Source organism: Heptranchias perlo, chromosome 5 (assembly GCF_035084215.1).
Source record: "Heptranchias perlo isolate sHepPer1 chromosome 5, sHepPer1.hap1, whole genome shotgun sequence".
Lineage (NCBI taxonomy): Eukaryota > Metazoa > Chordata > Chondrichthyes > Hexanchiformes > Hexanchidae > Heptranchias > Heptranchias perlo.
This window is the reverse complement of record NC_090329.1, coordinates 132063695-132084668: the sequence shown is the minus strand read 5'-3', so window position 1 is coordinate 132084668 and position 20974 is coordinate 132063695. Positions and strand designations below refer to the sequence as shown.

The 20974-nt window shown below is 43.7% G+C and overlaps 1 protein-coding gene across 1 annotated transcript in view; it reads left to right on the top strand.

Annotated features, from left to right (window-relative positions):
• Positions 1-20974, top strand: part of LOC137322209 (dynein axonemal heavy chain 8-like) — a 1675662-nt gene that overhangs the window by 954010 nt on the left and 700678 nt on the right. Inside the window, exons 47-49 of the mRNA XM_067985325.1 lie at positions 127-231; positions 9443-9604; positions 10358-10582. Coding sequence (XP_067841426.1) covers positions 127-231; positions 9443-9604; positions 10358-10582 — 492 coding nt within the window. The remainder of the gene's footprint in view (positions 1-126; positions 232-9442; positions 9605-10357; positions 10583-20974) is intronic.

Sequence of the window (20974 nt, the reverse complement as noted above, 5' to 3'; positions counted from 1 at the left end):
TCTCTGATCGTGCAACTCTATGTCTGAATCAGGCTTCACAGTACAATCCCAGATAAGCCCAATGCAAGTTTTCCGACAGTACCCTAAATGTGATTTTCATATTTGTTTTATATTTTTTCTATGCAGGCCCACTTAGCGGGAATATTTGACAATGTAAATAAAGTGGTTTTCCATCCAAAGGAATACGATCGCATGTTGGCTGTCATTTCCAGGGAAGGAGAACAAATTCATGTAATTATACATCATAGTTAATTCAAATTTAAATCCTGTTAAAAGTACTTAATCCATATGGTTCTGTGAATTATTGGCCTTTGTCATAATTAGATATTGTAGTACATGTGTATCTTTTAGAGGGCATTTCAAGCTAATTTCGATATAGGCCAAAAGTAGTGACACCATAGAAAAGTGAACTTGCTGTTCCCGATATGATGTTGGGCTAACCCTGAAGAATTTTCCAAGCACATTTTATTTATTCTTTTTCAAGGTTTTGAGCATCGCTGGCAAGGCCAGCATTTATTGTGCACCCTAATTGACCTTGAAAAGGGGGGTGGTGAGCTGCCTTCTTCAACCGCTGCAATCTAATGTCCTTTAGGGAAGGAAACCTGCCGTCCTTACCCGGTCTGGCCAAGATGTGACTCCGGACCCATAGTAATGTGGTTGACTCTTAATTGCCCTCTGAAATGGCCGGGCAAGCCACTCAGTTGTAAAATCTCGCTAAAAGAAGTCACAATAAGAATAAAACCGGATGGACCACCCGGCATCGGACCACTAGGCACCAGACACGACAAAGGCAAACCAAGCCCAGTCGACCCTGCAGAGTCCTCCTCACTAACATTTGGGGATTTCTGCCAAAATTGGGAGAGCTGTCCCACAGACTAGTCAAGCAACAGCCTGACATAGCCATACTCACAGAATCATACCTTTCAGCCAACGACCCAGACTCTTCCATCACCATCCCTGGATATGCCCTGTCCCACCGGCAGGACAGACCAACCAGAGGTGGCGGTACAATGATATACAGTCAGGAGGGAGTGGCCCTGAGAGTCCTCAACATTGACTCCGGACCCCATAAAATCTCATGGCATCACGTCAAACATGGGCAAGGAAACTTCCTGCTGATTACCATCTATCGCCCTCCCTCAGCTGATGAATCAGTCCTCCTCCATGTTGACCACCACTTGGAGGAAGCACTGAGGGTAGCAAGGGCACAGAATGTACTCTGGGTGGGGGACTTCAATGTCCATCACCAAGAGTGGCTCGGTAGCACCACTACTGACCGATCTGGCCGAATCCCGAAGGACATAGCTGCCAGACTGGGCTTGTGGCAGGTGGTGAGCGAACCAACACGAGGGATAAACTTACTTCACCTTGTCCTCACCAATCTACCTGTCGCAAATGCATCTGTCCATGACAGTATTGGTAGGAGTGACCACCGCACAGTCCTCATGGAGACGAAGTCCTGTCTTCGCACTGAGGATACCATCCAACGTGTTGTGTACCACCTTGCTAAATGGGATAGATTCAGAACAGATCTAGCAGCTCAAAACTGGGCATCCATGAGGTGCTGTGGGCCATCAGCAACAGCAGAATTGTATTCCAGCACAATCTGTAACCTCATGGCCTGGCATAGTCCTCACTCTACCATTACCAACAAGCCAGTAGATCAACCCTGGTTCATTGAGGAGTGTAGAAGAGCACGCCAGGAGCAGCACCAGGCGTACCGAAAAATGGGGATCAGGGAGAAAACTCTATAGTGGTTTGAGTCATACCTGGCACAAAGGAAGACGGTTATGGTTGTTAGAGACCAATCATCTCAGCCTCAGGACATCGCTGGAGGAGTTCCTCGGGGCAGCATCCGAGGCCCAACTATCTTTAGCTGCTTCATCGATGACCTTCCCTCCAGCATAAGGTCAGAAGTGGGGATGTTCGCTGATGATTGTACAGTGTTCAGCTTCATTTGGAATTCCTCAGACAATGACGCAGTCCATGCCCACATGCAGCAAGACCTGGACAAAATCTAGGCTTGGGCTGATATGTGGCAAGTAACAATTGCCACACAAGTGCCAGGCAATGACCATCTCCAACAAGAGTGAGTCTAACCATCTAACTATAGCATTCAATGGCATTATCATCACCGAATCCCCCACCATCAACATCCTGCAGCTGCCATTGACCAGAAACTCAACTGAACCAGCCACATAAATGCCATGGCGACTAAAGCAGGTCAGAGGCAGGTTATTTTGTGGCGAGTGGCTCACCTCTTGACTCCCCAAAGCCTCTCCACCACCGACAAGGCACAAGTCAGGAAGGAGTGTGAGGAAATATTCTCCACTTGCCTGGATGGCTGTAGCTGCAACATGTAGGATACAGGATTGGGTTATATAAATGTCATGAACTTTTGACTCTTTGGCTAATGGAAATCCCAGCCTGTAGGTTAACCACAAACAACAGACTTTTGTCTACTGGTATGAAATACAGAAAACAGAAAAAGGTACACTGTAACAGCAACAAACCACTACTACTAAGGAAAACTACAGAAAACATAGAACAGGAAAGGTTGTGACTTTGATCATTGCAACAAAAAGTAACGATGACAGAGAGGCCCTTTTTATGGGAGTCCGAAACCAGAATACAACACCTCAAAACTGTATAAAAACACAACGAATTGTGCTATCAGAGGGAGAGGCAACATGAAGACGACAAGGAAGAATCGCTTCGGTAGACAGTCCTATCCCTCCCCAGAACAACGGTCTGGTCAATCCTTATTCTGAGGTTTATTCCACAAGATGTATTATTTAGATCTGTTCCTTATTTTGTTTGGCAATCGAATAAAGTGTTTAGCAATCTTAGTACCAGTTTCTGTGGTTGTTATCTAACCTCAAGGTTAGAACTAGTAATAAGGTTATTTCCCTAAAGACAGGGACAAATTAATAATAATAACCTTACAAACATCATGCAGGACAAAGCGTACTGTGGATGCAGTGTGTACTATCCACAGAATGTACTGCAGCAACTCACTAAGGCTTTTTCGCCAGCACCTCCGAAACCCACGACGTCCACCACTTGGAAGAACAACAGCATCAGGTGCATGGGAACACTATCATCTCCAATTTCCCCTCCAAGTCACACATCATCCTGACTTGGACATATACACCTCATTGGCTGTAAAGTGCTTTGCGACATCCTGAGGTCATGAAAAGCGCTATATAAATGCAAGTCTTTCTTTTCTTTCATACATTGCCATTCCTTCATCGTCGCTGGGTCAAAACCCTGGAACTCCCTAACTAATAGCACTTTGGGAGAACCTTCACCACACAGATTGCAGCGTTTTTTTTTTATTCGTTCATGGGATGTGGGCATCGCTGGCGAGGCCGGCATTTATTGCCCATCCCTAATTGCCCTTGAGAAGGTAGTGGTGAGCCGCCTTGTTGAACTGCTGCAGTCCGTGTGGTGAAGGTTCTCCCACAGTGCTGTTAGGAAGGGAGTTCCAGGATTTTGACCCAGCAATGATGAAGGAACGGCGATATATTTCCAAGTCGGGATGGTGTGTGACTTGGAGGGGAACGTGCAGGTGGTGTTGTTCCCATGTGCCTGCTGCTCTTGTCCTTCTAGGTGGTAGAGGTCGCGGGTTTGGGAGGTGCTGTCAAAGAAGCCTTGGCGAGTTGCTGCAGTGCATCCTGTGGATGGTACACACTGCAGCCACTGTGCGCCGGTGGTGAAGGAAGTGAATGTTTAGGGTGGTGGATGGGGTGCCAATGAAGCGAGCTGCTTTGTCCTGGATGGTGTCGAGCTTCTTGAGTGTTGATGGAGCTCCACTCATCCAGGCAAGTGGAGAGTATTCCATCACACTCCTGATTTGTGCCTTGTAGATGGTGGAAAGGCTTTGGGGAGTCAGGAGGTGAGTCACTCGCCGCAGAATACCCGGCCTCTGACCTGGTCTTGTAGCCACAGTATTTATATGGCTGGTCCAGTTCAGTTTCTGGTCAATGGTGACCCCCAGGATGTTGATGGTGGGGGATTCGGCGATGGTAATGCAGTTGAATGTCAAGGGGAGGTGGTTAGACTCTCTCTTGTTGGAGATGGTCATTGCCTGGCACTTGTCTGGCATGAATGTTACTTGCCACTTATCAGCCCAAGCCTGGATGTTGTCCAGGTCTTGCTGCATGCGGGCTTTGACTGCTTCATTATCTGAGGGGTTGCGAATGGAACTGAACACTGTGTAATCATCAGCGAACATCCCCATTTCTGATCTTATGATGGAGGGAAGGTCATTGATCAAGCAGCTGAAAATGGTTGGGCCTCGGACATTGCCCTGAGGAACTCCTGCAGCAATGCCCTGGGGCTGAGATGATTGGCCTCCAACAACCACTACCATCTTCCTTTGTGCTAGGTATGACTCCAGCCGCTGGAGAGTTTTCCCCCTGATTCCCATTGACTTCAATTTTACTTGGGCTCCTTGGTGCCACACTCGTTCAATGCTGCCTTGATGTCAAGGGCAGCCACTCTCACCTCACCTCTGGAATTCAGCTCTTTTGTCCATGTTTGGACCAAGGCTGTAATGAGGCCTGGAGCCGAGTGGTCCTGGTGGAACCCAAACTGAGCATCGGTGAGCAGGTGCCGCTTGATAGTACTGTCGATGACACCTTCCATCACTTTGTTGATGATTGAGAGTAGGCTGATGGGGCGGTAGTTGGCCGGATTGGATTTGTCCTGCTTTTTGTGGACAGGACATACCTGGGCAATTTTCCACATTGTCGGGTAGATGCCAGTGTTGTAGCTGTACTGGAACAGCTTGGCTAGAGGCGCAGCTAGTTCTGGAGCACAAGTCTTCAGCACTACAGCCGGGATATTGTCAGGGCCTATAGCCTTTGCTGTATCCAGTGCACTCAGCCGTTTCTTGATATCACATGGAGTGAATCGAATTGTCTGAAGACTGGCTTCTGTGATGGTGGGGCTATTGGGAGGATGCCGAGATGGATCATCCACTTGGCACTTCTGGCTGAAGATGGTTGCAAACGCTTCAGCCTTGTCTTTTGCACTGACGTGCTGGACTCCGCCATCATTGAGGAAGGGGATGTTTGCAGAGCCTCCTCCTCCCGTTAGTTGTTTAATTGTCCACCACCATTCATGACTGGATGTGGCAGGACTGCAGGGCTTTGATCTGATCCGTTGGTTGTGGAATTGCTTAGCTCTGTCTATAGCATGTTGCTTCCCCTGTTTAGCATGCATGTAGTCCTGAGTTGTCGCTTCACCAGGTTGGCACCTCATTTTTCGTAACGCCTGGTGCTGCTCCTGGCATGCTCTTCTACACTCCTCATTGAACCAGGGTTGATCTCTTGGCTTGTTGGTAATGGTAGAGTGAGGAATATGCCGGTCCATGAGGTTACAGATTGTGCTGGAACACAATTCTGCTGTTGCTGATGGCCCACACCGCCTCATGGATGCCCAATTTTGAGCTGCTAGATCCGTTCTGAATCTATCCCATTTAGCACGGTGGTAGTGCCACACAACACATTGGATGATGTCCTCAGTGCGAAGACGGGACTTCGTCTCCATGAGGACTGTGCGGTGGTCACTCCTACCAATACTGTCATGGACAGATGCATTTGCGACAGGTAGATTGGTGAGGACAAGGTCAAGTAAGTTTTTCCCTCGTGTTGGTTCACTCACCATCTGCCGCAGGCCCAGTCAGGCAGCTATGTCCTTCACGACTCTTGGTGATGGACATTGAAGTCCCCCACCCAGAATACATTCTGTGCCCTTGCTACCCTCAGTGCTTCCTCCAAGTGGTGGTCAACATGGAGGAGGACTGATTCATCAGCTGAGGGAGGGCAGTAGGTGGTAATCAGCAGGAGGTTTCCTTGCCCATGTTTGACCTGATGCCATGAGATTTCATGGGGTCCGGAGTCAATGTTGAGGACTCCCAGGGCCACTCCCTCCTGACTGTTAATAACTGTACCGCCACCTCTGGTGGGTCTGTCCTGCTGGTGGGATAGGACATACCAGGGATGGTGATGGAAGAGCCTGGGACGTTGGCTGAAAGGTATGATTCTGTGAGTATGGCTATGTCAGGCTGTTGCTTGACTCGTCTGTGGGACAGCACTCCCAATTTTGGCACAAGTCCCCAGATGTTGGTGAGGAGGACTTTGCAGGGTTGACTGGGCTTGGTTTAGCCTTTGTCGTGTCCGATGCCTAGTGGTCCGATGTCGGGTGGTCCGTCCGGCTTTATTCTTATTATGACTTTTTTTAAGCAAGGTTTTACAATTGAGTATTCTTGCTAGGCCATTTCAGGGGGCAATTAAGAATCAACCACATTGCTGTGGGTCTGGAGTTACATTTCGGCCAGATTGGGTGAGGATGGCAGGTTTCCTTTCCTAAAGGACATTAGTGAACCAGATGGGTTTTTACGACAATCCGGTAGTTGCATAGTCACCATTTCTGATACTGGTATTTTAATTCCAGATTTTATTTTGATTAATTGAATCTAAATTCCCCAGCTGCCGCGGCAGGATTTGAACTCATGACTCCTGATTATTAGTCCAGGCCTCTGGATTATTCGTCCAGTAACATGACCATTATGCTACCATACCCCCGTCACCTGCAACCTACTTGCCTATTCATTTATCTTCTCTATATCCCTTTGCAGACTTTTTGTGTCCCCTCACAGCTTATTTTCCCACCTACCTTTGTATTGTCAGCAAAGTTGGACACATTACAGTCCGTCCCTTCATCTAAGTAATTAATATAGATTGTAAATAGCTGAGGCTCAAGCCCTAATCCTGGCGGCATCCCACTTGTTAGAGCCTGCCAACCTGAAAATGACCTGTTTATTCCTGGTCTCTGTCTTCTGGCGTTAACCAATCTTCTATCCATGCTAATATATTAAAACACAAGCAGGACTGTGAGCTCCACATGTTGGTTTGGGGTTGGAGGTTGAAGATGTAGCTAACATTTTCACATAGCTTTTTGTTGCTTGGGCAAGTAGGCTGCACAATGAGAGTCAGTGCTGAGGACGTGACACTGACATGATAATGAAACAGGACAGGTGTAAGATTCTCAAAATTCACAGATTCCACAATAAACTCAGAGAAAAGCCCTATAGAAATTCACCTTTTCCCTGAGTATGGAAAAACTGTGGACCCTGACTAAAATCCTAAGATGGAAGGATAGGTGAGAGGTCACCAGACAAAATCAACAACACACACACCGTGGAGTTTCATACATGTCTCTGTTTTAATGCAAAACGGACAGCAGGGGGTCGACAATCACCCCCATTGAAAGAGTTTTACAACATCAAGTTATAGTCCAGCAATTTTATTTTAAATTCACAAGCTTTCGGAGGCTTCCTCCTTCCTCAGGTGAATGTTGTTGGAAATGAAATCCTCGAAATGAAATCGCATTTATAATTCACAGAACAATGCTTGGTGATTACATGATGTGGAGATGCACCGCGGTGATGGACTGGGGTTGACAATTGTAAACAATTTTACAACACCAAGTTATAGTCCAGCAATTTTATTTTAAATTCACAAGCTTTCGGAGGCTACCTCCTTCGTCAGGTGAACTGTCTGTAATCACCAAGCATTGTTCTGTGAATTATAAATGCGATTTCATTTCGAGGATTTCATTTCCAACAACGTTCACCTGAGGAAGGAGGAAGCCTCCGAAAGCTTGTGAATTTAAAATAAAATTGCTGGACTATAACTTGGTGTTGTAAAATTGTTTACAATTGTCAACCCCAGTCCATCACCGGCATCTCCACACCATTGAAAGAGGTAACTGTTCCAGACATCGTGGGGCCATGCCTTTGTTTTTAAAGCAAAACCACCAACACCTAGGACGTTGGATACAAAAGGAAGCCTTATGTGACAAGCTCTAAATCAAAATTAAAACAATGACCCATTGGGAGAAGCAATTTGCAATATGATTGGGACCATCAAAAAGCCATCAAAGAACTTTGTAAGAACTGTTTAAACAGACCATTGTAAGAGAGTCATCGACAAGGCGAAAGCTCTCTCTCTCTCTGTCTTGCTGGCTGTGGTGGGCTGCTTGTCTTGGTTCTGCCTGTGTCTGGAAAGAAGAGCAGTTTCCAGCAGACAACAAGGAAAGCAGTTCGACAGGGAAGGACAGCAGCTCTAGAAGCAGGCCGACACACAAGAAGAAACCAGAGCAACAGTCCCAGTGACCATCAGACACCTCGCGGCAACAAGGGCCTTACGAAACAACCAACCGAATATTACCACCAACCAACCGGGTAATATTGAGCCACCGCGACCAAAGAAAAACCAACTCGGGAGAAAACCGAAGATCCGCAAAGTTTCCACTCTACAATCTATTTCTGACTTACCTCTGGGTGAATTACTGTCAAGGTTTCGTTTGGTGAGCATTATCCCTGGTCCTTTAGAGTCCAACTTAGCTAGTACAGTGGGATTTGGGAGGGGTGAGGTATCTTTCTACTGTAATTTCCCTCGCGTGTACTGAAGTGTTCCCCATTTTATTAGAGTGTTAAGATTGTTGTGTTGTATTTCCTCTCTTGAATAAAGGTCAAAGTTTCTTGCACCAAAATCAGTTGTCTGCTGCACTTTGTCACAACCCCCAAATAAGTCCAAGGTCTAGAACCCAGGGAGTGGGAGCGATTCGGACCGCTCAGAAGTCAGAGGTGAAGCTGACACACACCACCACCCCCTACACAGGGTGTAATCCAGGAGCACTGCATCTGCACGTCTTTATATCTTTCCCAGTTTCATCAGGTCGTTGAATTTTCTCTGGCATTGAACAGCTGTCCAGGCAGCTCCACCTCCCTCCGCTGACCTCAGCGATTTCTTTCTGCGCCAAAATTCTATGCCTCTGGTTCTTTATTTTCTGGAATGGCAGCTCTCTCTCTCTGCCTCTGTGAAATTTGCTTTCAAATTGGCAGAATGCAGCCTCATTGCTTTCAGGACTTTAAATCCGCTAGCAGCATGAGGATTTCTACCAATTCTCTCACCAGACCTCTTTCCCCCCCCGTCCCCCACCCCTGCAGACCCTGCTAAATACTGGCATTTGTTGACTGGGAGCCTGCTGATCAGCATGGAAATGAGTTGACCCAGAGAATGGACCAGTGGCAATAGGGCAGGCAAATGTCCCACACCCCCCACCCCTCCACACTCCCACTGGTCACAGGCCAGGATTGTCCATGTAGCAGCTATCTGTCAGTTTATATTTATATATCAGTTAGAGCTTAAAACATAGAAATAAATAACGTAAATTATATTTTGTTTTGATTTGCTAATAGATATTAGCATATAAAACTAGAATGTTTCTTTGAAAGCTATTTCTCATAAAAATATTGTTGAAAATGTTTAAGGGAAAAATGCCCCACTTGTTATCTGTTGTCTATTAATATTAGTAATGATGGATGTTAGTCACTTTTCATGTTAATTTTTTTTTACTTGATATGCAGTTGGATACCCCAGTGAATGCAAAGGGCCCTGTGGAACTATGGTTAAGTGACTTATTGCGTGTGCAGCAAGCATCATTGCATACTGTGATTAAATTAGCATATTACAGCTTTGCTGAACCAGATTTCCAGCTAATACCTTTCCTCTATGAGGCTCCTGGCCAGGTAAACCAATAAAGATAGTTATTGTTTTGCTTTACTGATTCAAGCTATCATTCTTCCTCATTATCAAGTCCTGTAGGTACCCTCAGTATCCTTGCATAATATATAGACCCATTTCACCCCAAGGTCTAGATAGGGAACTTAGATAATTCATTGTTTCCAGACACGACATGCTTGATATGAAAGAGTCAGGGAATAAGGAAGATAATTAGTGAGGGTTGTATTCATTCAATGAGATGTATCAAGCATTTAAATTATGAAGGAAGGTTACTGAAGTTGGATGAGTAATCTTTGAAAAAGAGAAGACATTAAAGTGATCTAATTTTATTTTCCAAGATTATAAAGAGGATTGACAGTTAAGTGAGGCAATTTTTTCAAATGGCGAAGGGTTTGAATATCAGGGAATACAAGTTAAAAATTAGGATGTTAGGAATAAGAGAGAAATCAGGTGGAATGATTTTACAAAACGCATAACAGACTTATAGAATAAATTAATAGGAGTAACATCGTTGAAGTAAACAGCATATGATGAGAGGGTTGGAAGGCAAGGTAAAGTTCTAATAGAAAGAAATAGGTTTGCTAGCCTTTTCCTGTTCCCAAAAACTCTTATGTTCCTCTTTCGGACTGCCAACAGAACTTTAGAAAGAAAATGCCTTGGCTTCCCGTCCACCAACCAATAAGTTCCAGTCACACTGGGTTATTTTTCTGGTTCATTTTTTGTGCACATATAGTCTGTGTCTCCTTTTGTGTCTACAGGTAGGAATTCTAGCAATCCAGATACTGTGGACACGGGACTCAGAGGAAGCACTTAACTTGGCAAAAGACAGTAAAAAGATCATGCAAACGACTAATCAGAGGTTCCTGGAGCTGCTAAACTCTCTTATCAGTCAAACAACACACGACCTGACTATGTTTCAGAGAATCCAGTTTGAAACTCTTGTTACCATTCATGTTCACCAGAGGGACATATTTGATGACTTGGTATAGTGAAAGAATTTATAATCATTTTTAATTTCAGTTTGTTGCACTTTTGTGCTGTTGTTTTATATCAACTGTTAAATCATTCCCTATTCCTCTGCTGCATTTGCCATTCCACAGAGGGGTGTATAGTATACTAGCATCCTTTAGCATCTATTATTTAAGATTTTAAACTTTTATGATGACATATAACATTAAAAGTTACATTTTTCTATCTTTATGTTTGCCAAATACTCCATCACATGGTAATGATTAATATTGATAGGTTGTGGCTTGAAGTAATCTAACTTATAAATAATTAATTGATTACATAACCATATCAAGTAACAAATCATTATTATGCTTGTCATCCTTTTTATTAATTAATTAATTTTAAAATAACAAATAGAAACATTCAACAATGGAAACATAAACTGGCAACCAGCCAAACATGCAAAACGTCAGATTTAAATGAAAGAAAAAAATTTGACAAATAGAAACATAGATCAACAATGGGAAATATTTGCACAGGAGATAGAAATAGTACAAAACATATCTATTCCAGCAAGGAAAAAAGAGGAGTATATTGAAGGCTAGGGTTCAATGTACCAATAGAGAATTCATGAGCAGGAAGCTGTGCACATCCTCACAAATGAGCTTCACATTTCGGAACATAGGAAGTAGGCTATTCAGCCACTCGGGCCTGTTCCGCCATTCAATGAGATCATGGCTGATCTATATCCTAACTCCATCCATCTGTCTTGACTCCATATCCCTTAACACCCCTGGCTTGCAGAACTTTTATCAATCTCTGATTTAAAATTATTAATTGAGTTAGCATCTATTGCTTTTTGTGGGAGAGAGTTCCACACTTCTACTACCCTATGCGTGAAGAAGTATTTCCGATCTTCTCTCCTGAATTACCTGGCTCTGATTTTAAGGTTATGTCCCCTTGTCCTAAACTCCCCCACCAGTGGAAAAAGTTTCTCTCCATCTACCCTATCAATTCCTTTCAAAATCCTAAAAACCTCAATCAAATCACCCCTTAACCATCTATATTCCAGGCAATGCAAGCCGAGTTTATATAATCTTGCCTCATAATCTAACCCTTGAAGCCCTGATAACATTCTGGTGAATCTGTGCTGCACTCCTTCCTTTCTAAGGTGCGGTGCCCAGAACTGCACACAGTATTCCAGATGTGGCCAACCAGGGCTTTGTATAGCTGTAGCAAAACTTCCTCCCCTTTATATTCTAGTCCTCTACTTATAAAGGCTAACATTCTATTAGCCTTTTTGATTATTTTTGAACCTGACTACTACATTTTAGTGACCTGTGTATATGGACCCCTAAATCTCTTTGGACCTCCACTGTTCCTAGCTTGTCAACATTTAAAAAATACTTAGATCTATCCTTTTTTGGTCCAAAATGGATGACCTCATACTTGCTTGCATTGAAAACCATCTGCCAAGGTTTTGCCCACTCACTTAATCTATCAATGTATCTTTGTAATTTTATGCTCCCCTCTACACTACTTACTATGCCACCAATCTTTGTGTCGTCTGCAAACTTGGATATAAGGCTCTCTATTGTGTTATTTAAGTCATTAATAAATATAGTGAATAGTGGAGACCCCAGTACGGATCCTTGTGGTACACTACTAGTCACTTCCTTTCAATTCGAGTACATACCCATTATATCTACTCTTAATTTGCTTTTAATTCCAGGAGCATTAATTTTAATTCTAACAGTCTCTTTTGTGGAACCTTATCAAATGCTTTCTGGAAGTCCATATAAACTACATCCATAGACATTCCCCTGTCTACTACTTTAGTTATTTCTTCAAAAAATTCAATTAGTTTCGTTAGACATAACCTACCCTTTACAAATCCATGTGGGCTCTCTCTCATCAGCTCAAATTTCTCTAAGTGCTCAGTCACTTTGTCCTTAATTATAGATTCCAATAACTTCCTCACAGCAGATGTTAGACTAGCAAGTCTATAATTTCCTGGTTTCTCTCTCACCTTTCTTAAATAATGGAGTTACATTTGCAATTTTCCAATCTAAAAGGGACAATTTCTGAATCGAGAGCACTTTGGAAGATTATGACTAAAGCATCTGTAATTTCCTCACCTACTTCCTTTAAAATTCTGGGGTGGAAACCATCAGGTCCTGGGGATTTGTCAGTCTTTAGTGCCATTATTTTTTCTAATACTGTTTTCTTTTTTACGTTAACTTTAGTGAATTCCAGTCCTTGATTCATTATTAGTTCCCCTGGAGTGTCAGGTATATTACCCTCTTCCTCTACTGTGGAGACTGACACAAAGTAGTTATTTAGCAAGTCTGCCATTTCCTTATTTTCATTTGCAATATTACCCGTATCTGTTTTTAAAGGGCCCACATTACCCTTAACTACCCTTTTTCTACCAAGATAATTATAAAAATGTTTTGTGTTAATTTTGGTATCCCTCGCAAGTTTCTTTTTGTATTCCCTTTTTGCGGCTCTTACTATCTTTTTTGTCTTCCTTTGCTGTTCTTTATATCTCTCATTGTCCCACGGAACTACACTATTCTTTGCACTTTTGTATGCTCTCTCCTTAGATTTATGTTATCCCTCACCTCTTATGTCGACCATTCCTGTTCTATTCGGTAAGTAGAGCTCTCGCCCCCTTAGGAGTATATACTGGTCCTGTATTAAGCTAAATTCTTTTTTGAACAGCTCCCATTGTTCATTTGCAGTTTTACCCGATAACGTTTTTGACCAGTTTGCTGCCATCAGTCTCCGTCTCATCCCATTAAAGTTACCAAAATCTAGAATCTTAGTAACTGTTAAGTTTCTCCTTTTCAAACCTAACATTGAATTCGATCATATTATGATCATTGTTACATAAATGTTCTCTTACTGTTAGATTATTAACTAAGTCTGGCTCATTACTCATTACTAAACCCAGTATGGCTTGTCCTCTTGTTGGTTCTAGAACATATTGCTTCAGAAAACTATCTTGAATGGACTTAAGAAATTCACTACCTTTCTGACTTGAGCTACTCTGCTCTTCCCAATCTATATGAAAATTAAAGTCTCCCATTAAAGCAACTCTGCTGTAATTACAAGCCTCTCTAATCTCTAAATTAATACATTCTGCCACTTCATTGCTGCTATCAGGAGGCCTGTAGACAACTCCCTTTACAGTTTTTAAGTCCTCTTGTATTTCTCAATTCTGACCACAAAGTCTCCACTGATTGCTTTAGCTTACCTATATCCTCTCTTACTAATGTTGTAATGGTATCTTTAATCAATGAGGCTACCTTTCCTCCTCTTCCAGTTTCCCTATCCTTTCAAAAGACCTTATAACCTGAAATATTTAACTCCCAATCATGACTAGCTTGCAGCCATGTCTCAGTAATGGCCCCCATATCATACCCTCTGAGCTGTATTTGAGCCTCTAATTCACTCAATGTATTTCTTATATTTCATGCGGTGGTATATCGAACTCTTATTTGGGCAAGAGATGCAAACCTGTCCTTTTGTTCTGATGCTGTCTTTCTAACAGTATTTAACTTAACACATTTCTTATTTGTCACTCCTGATGCAATTACTTTTGTTATTTTAGTATTCCCTTCACCTGGAGTATCTACATCACTGTTTGTGACCTGAACTCTGCTCTTATTCTCTTCTTTAATCTTTAAACTATTGTTTTTACAATTGTTTCTGACTGAGACCTTCCCCCATTTATTAAATTAAAGTCATTTTTACTACCCTATTTATCCTTTCCGCAAGGACCTTACTCCCAGCCCGGTACAGATGCAGCCTGTTCCAATGGTGCAGCTCCATCCTGTCCCAGTACCAGTGTTAGTGACCCACGAAATGGAACCCCTCCTTCCCACATCATTGCTTTCGCCATGTGCTCACCTTCCTGGTTTGTTTGTCCCTATGCCAATCAGCACATGGCTTGGGGAATAATCCTGAGATTACCACCCTTGAGGTGCTGCTTTTTAATTTAGCTCCTAACTCCTAATACTCCCTCAGCAGGGCTTCCTTCCTCTTCTCCCGACATGGACCACGACAACTGGATCTTCCTCCTCCCTTTCCAAATTCCTTTCCAGCCACGTTGAGATATTCTTTACCCTGGCACCAGGTAGACAACAAACCCTTCGGGACTCACGATAATGACTGCAGAGGATGCCATCAACCCTCCTAATTATTGAATCCCCTATAACTACTACATTTCTATTCTGCTCCTCCCCCCTTTCAACAGCCCTCTGCACCACAGTGCCTAGGTCAGCTTTGTGGCTGTCCTTCCCACAATCTTGTTCCTTATCCTCACAGGTATCAAGGGAATGGAAGTCTGTCTACATTAATGACTTGGATATGAAAGTAAAAGGTATGATCAGTAAGTTCGCTGATGATACAAAGATTGGTAGGGTGGTAAATAGCGAGGAGGATAGCGTCAGTCTGCAGGACGATATAGATGGGTTGGTCAGATGGGTGGAACAGTGGCAAATGGAATTTAACCCGGAAAAGTGCGAGGTGATGCACTTTGGAGGGACTAACAAGGCAAGGGAATACACAATGAATGGGAGGACCCTAGGCAAGACAGAGGGTCAGAGGGATCTTGGTGTGCAAGTTCACAGATCCCTGAAGGCGGCGGAACAGGTAGATAAGGTGGTAAAGAAGGCATATGGGATACTTGCCTTTATTAGCCGAGGCATAGAATATAAGAGCAAGGAGGTTATGATGGAGCTGTATAAAACACTGGTTAGGCCACAGCTGGAGTACTGTGTGCAGTTCTGGTCACCACACTACAGGAAGGATGTGATCGCTTTGGAGAGGGTGCAGCGGAGATTCACCAGGATGTTACCAGGGCTGGAGCGCTTCAGCTATGAAGAGAGACTGGAAAGATTGGGTTTGTTTTCCTTGGAGCAGAGGAGGCTGAGGGGGAACATGATTGAGGTGTACAAAATTATGAGGGGCACAGATAGGATGGATACTAAGGAGCTCTTTCCCTTCGTTGAGGGTTCTATAACAAGGGGACATAGATTCAAGGTAAAAGGCGGGAGGTTTAGAGGGGATTTGAGAAAGAACTTTTTCACCCAGAGGGTGGTTGGAGTCTGGAACTCACTGTCTGAAAGGGTTGTGGAGGCAGGAACCCTCACAACATTCAAGAAGCATTTGGATGAGCACTTGAAATGCCATAGCATACAAGGCTACGGACCAAATGCTGGAATATGGGATTAGAGTAGACAGGGCTGATGGCCGGCGCGGACACAATGGGCCGAAGGGCCTCTATCCGTGCTGTATAACTCTATGACTCTATGACAATCACTGACCACCACAGCCCTGAGGAATTTGGCGATTCTGTAAAAAAACTTATTGCCTTCTCAATCATCTGCCTGGGTCTACTGCTGAAGTATATAAACTGAGCCGTTCTGGCAAAGAGGGCATTGGTGACTTGCCTTAAACAGGAATGTACATTGAATTGGCTGATCTGGCAAAAGTCTCCTGTGGTTACTTGGAATGAGTCTTTTGCATAAAAGTTTAGAGCTGTGGTCAGTTTCTCTGCCACCATCAGAGTTATCTGTGCCTTGGATGCAGATCAGGCTGCAGCAACAAACAGAGCTTCCAAAGCTTCATGATTGAAGCACAGCTTCCTGAGACACAGCTCAGAAATCTTGGAAAGTATGCCTCAGTCAGTACATTCTGCTGGACTGTGACTGCCAGGATACTCTGGTGCTCCTCCTGGAGCTCCTCTTTCTTCAAAGTATATGTCATATAAAATGGGATTACCAATGGGAAGCTCATTTTGCAGCCTTCAGAAAGTTGTTTCCTAATTACCTTTAACGAAAAGTCTCCATGGGTATTGGAGAATACTTCCTTAGTAAAACGTTGAAATATTTTTTCAAATTGCTCCTTTCAAACCCAAGAAATGGCCAAAAGTCTGCAAAAGCAATCTTGCTTTCAGCAGGTTCCTTTAAATAAATAGCTTGTGGTAATGAGCAGGCCCTAGCAACTGCACGTTTTTTTTTGATTCGTTCATGGGATGTGGGCGTCGCTGGCAAGGCCAGCATTTATTGCCCATCCCTAATTGCCCTCGAGAAGGTGGTGGTGAGCTGCCTTCTTGAACTGCTGCAGTCCGTGTGGTGAAGGTTCTCCCACAGTGCTGTTAGGATGGGAGTTCCAGGATTTTGACCCAGCGACAATGAAGCAACGGTGATATAGTTCCAAGTAAGGATGGTGTGTGACTTGGAGGGGAACGTGCAGGTGGTGTTGTTCCCATGTGCCTGCTGCCCTTGTCCTTCTAGGTGATAGAGGTTGCGGGTTTGGCAGGTGCTGTTGAAGAAGTCTTGGCGAGTTGCTGCAGTGCATCCTGTGGATGGTACACACTGCAGCCACGGTACGCCGGTGGCGAAGGGAGTGAATGTTTAGGGTGGTGGATGAGGTGCCAATCAAGCGGGCCGCTTTGCCCTGGATGGTGCCCTGGAGCTTCTTGAGTGTTGTTGGAGCTGCAATCATCCAGGCAAGTGGAGAGCATTTCAACACACTCCTGACTTGTGCCTTGTAGATGGTGGAAAGGCTTTGGGGAGTCAGGAGGTGAGTCACTCGCCACAGAATACCCAGCCTCTTGAAGCTACAATATTAATGTAGCTGGTCCAGTTACGTTTTTGGTCAATAGTGAGTGACCCCCAGGATGTTGAAGGTGGGGGATTCGGTGATGGTAATACCGTTGAATGTTAAAGGGAGGTGGTTAGATTCTCTCTTGTTGGAGATGGTCATTATTGGAGATGGTCATTGCCTGGTACGTGAATGTTACTTGCCATTTATCAGTCCAAGCCTGGATGATGTCCAGGTCTTGCTGCATGCGGGCACAGACGGCTTCATTATCTGAGGGGTTGCGAATAGAACTGAACACTGTGCAATCATCAGCGAACATCCCCATTTCTGACCTTATGATGGAGGAAGGTCATTGATGAAGCAGCTGAAGATGGTTGGGCCTAGGACACTGCCCTGAGGAACTCCTGCACCAATGCCCTGGGGCTGAGATGATTGGCCTCCAACAACCACTACTATCTTCCTTCGTGCTAGGTATGACTCCAGCCACTGGAGAGTTTTCCCCCTGATTCCAGTTGACTTCAATTTTAAGAGGGCTCCTTGGTGCCACACTGAAATGCTGCCTTGATGTCAAGGGCAGTCACTCTCACCTCACCTATCATAGATTTCCACACCGTTCACCTGAGGAAGGAGGAAGCCTCCGAAAGCTTGTGGAATTTAAAATAAATTTGTTGGACTATAACTTGGTGTTGTAAAATTGTTTACAATTGTCAACCCCAGTCCATCACCGGCATCTCCACATCATAATATTATGATCACAGTTCCCCAAATGCTGCCCCACTGAAACATGCTCCACCTGCCCCACTTCTTCCCCAGAACTAGATCCAGTACTGTTTTCTTCCTGGTTTGGCTGGAAACACATTGTTCCAGAAAGTTCCACAAAGGGAAGAGGTATAAACCTATCAATTACAGGCCAGTCAGCCTACCATCGGTGGTGGAGAAACTTTCATAGACAATAATCTGGAACAAAATTAATTATATTAATTGAAAAGTATGGGCTCATAAATGAAAGTCAGCATGGATTTATTAAAGAAAAATCATGTTTGAGTTCTTTGATGAAGTAACGGTGAGGGTTGATGAGGATCGTGCGGTTGATGTTGTGCATATGGACTTTCAAAAGGTATTTGATTAAGTACCACATAATAGACTTGTTAACAAAATTTTATTCCCATGGGATTAAAGGGAAAGTAGCAGTGTGGATACAAAATTGGCTAGAGGACAGAAAGCAGAGAGTTGTGGTGAACGGTTGTTTTTCAGACTGGAGGGAAGTATACGGTGGTGTTCCCCAGGGGTCAATATTAGGACCACTGCTCTTTTTGATATATATTAATGACCTGGACTTGGGTATAGAGGGTATAATTTTGAAGTTTGCAGATGACATTAAACTGGGAAATGCAGCAAACAATGTAGAGGATAGTAACATTATATATAAAAATTAATTAACAAAGGGAATAGTACCAGAGGACTGATAGACAGCTAATGTGATTCCTATATTTAAAAGGGGAGATAGAACAAGTTTTTTTTATTCCTTCATGGGATGTGGGCGTCGCTGTATTTATGTGGCTGGTCCAGTTAAGTTTCTGGTCAGTGGTGAACCCCAGGATGTTGAGTGGGGGGATTCGGTGATGGTAATGCTGTTGAATGTCAAGAGGAGGTGGTTAAACTCTCTCATATTGAAAATGGTCATTGCCTGGCACTTGTCTGGCGCAAATGTTACTTACCACTTATCAGCCCAAGCCTGGATGTTGTTCAGGTCTTGCTGCGTGTGGGCACGGACTGCTTCATTATCTGAGGGGTTGAGAATGGAACTGAACACTGTGCAATCATCAACAAACATCCCCATTTCTGACCTTATGATAGAGGGAAGGTCATTGATGAAGCAGCTGAAGATGGTTGGGCCTAGGACACTGCCCTGAGGAACTCCTGCAGCAATGTCCTGGGGCTGAGATGATTGGCCTCCAACAACCACTGTCATCTTCCTTTGAGCTAGGTATGACTCCAGCCACTGGAGAGTTTTCCCCCTGATTCCCATTGACTTTAAATTTACTAGGGCTCCTTGGTGCCACAGAGTCCACGGAACTGTAGACTAATTAGCTAAACGTCGATTGTAGGAAAGAAATGGAATGCTTACTCAAAGATATAATGGAAAACATCTAGAAACCAAAAATATAACAAAGGGTAGTCACTAATAAATCCAATAGGGAATTTAAGTGAAACGTCTTTTCCCAGAGGGTGGTTAGAATTTGAAACTCGCTACCACAAGGAGCAGTTGAGGCGACTAACATAGTTGCATTTAAGGGGAAGCTAGATAAACAGAAGGGACAAAGGAATAAAAGGATGTGTTGATGGGGTTAGAGGAAGAAGGATGGGAGAAGGCATGTGTGGAGTATAAACACCAGCATGGACCTGTTATGCCGAATGACCTGTTTCTGTGCTGTAAATTCCATGTAAAAGCGAAATGGTACAATTTTAAAGGGAGTGCAGGAACAGGGGGACTTGGGGATGTACGTACACAAATCTTTGAAGGTGGCAGGACAAGTTCAGAAGGCCATGAAAAAAGCATATGGGATCCTTGGCTTTTCTATTTACTTGGAGCAGAAAGTGCACCTAAAGTAGCACTAGTGCCTGCCTGCCTCATGTAAATTAGGTAGCTTCCCATTGACCCCTCAAAATCCACAAAAAAATGTTTCTCTGGAACAGAAAAGGAAACAAGAGATTTTAAAATGTATTTAAATTTTATTTTATTAAGATTATAAAGCGATTTGGTAGAACGAATAGGAAAAGACTGGTAAAACAACCAGAGGTGACATGAGGAAAAACTTCTTTACGCGGTGTTTGGTCATGATCTGGAATGCACTGCCTGAAAGGGTGGTGGAGGCAGATTCATTTGTGACTTTCAAAAGGAAATTAGAATCATAGAAGTTTAGAATCATAGAAGTTTACAACATGGAAACAGGCCCTTCGGCCCAACATGTCCATGTCGCCCAGTTTATACCACTAAGCTAGTCCCAATTGCCTGCACTTGGCCCATATCCCTCTATACCCATCAAATTGGATAAGTACTTGACGGGAAAAAATTTGCAGGGCTACGGGGAAAGAGCGGGGGAGTGGGACTAGCTGGATTGCTCTTACAGAGAGCTGGCACCGGCTTGATGGGCCGAATGGCCTCCTTCTGCGGTGTAACCATTCTATGATTCTATGATTCTACTACTTCTTCTGGTTGGGAAATCAGTATTGAGGAGTCAGCAACTTAAAATTGTTGAGAGCGAGGAGAGAAGTTAGGAAACATTTCTTTACGCAGAGAGTTGTTGGAGTATGGAATGCTTTGTCACAGGAGTGTCTGTGGCAGAGACCATTGCAACTTTTACGAATGATGTGGAGATGCCGGTGATGGACTGGGGTTGGCAAATGTAAGGACTTGCACAACACCAGGTTATAGTCCAACAGTTTTATTTTAAATCACAAGCTTTCGGAGCTTTCCTCCTTCGTCACCTCCCTCACCTGACGAAGGAGGAAAGCTCCGAAAGCTTGTGATTTAAAGTAAAACTATTGGACTATAACCTGGTGTTGTGCAAGTCCTAACTTTTAAGAACAGTGAGATCGATTTTTGGATTGTTTTAGCAAAGGGCTAAATGGCCTCCTTCTGTACTGTAAAATTGCTGTTTTTCTGTGTTCTACTATGTTCCAACCAACTGGTGCACTCTGTCTCCTTCGAAAAGATCACTTATTGATATGGCATTGTAACTGTGATATTTCTTCACTGTCATTAGTTGTTGCCATTTTCATTCATTGAGTTGCAAGTTTCTTTGTTT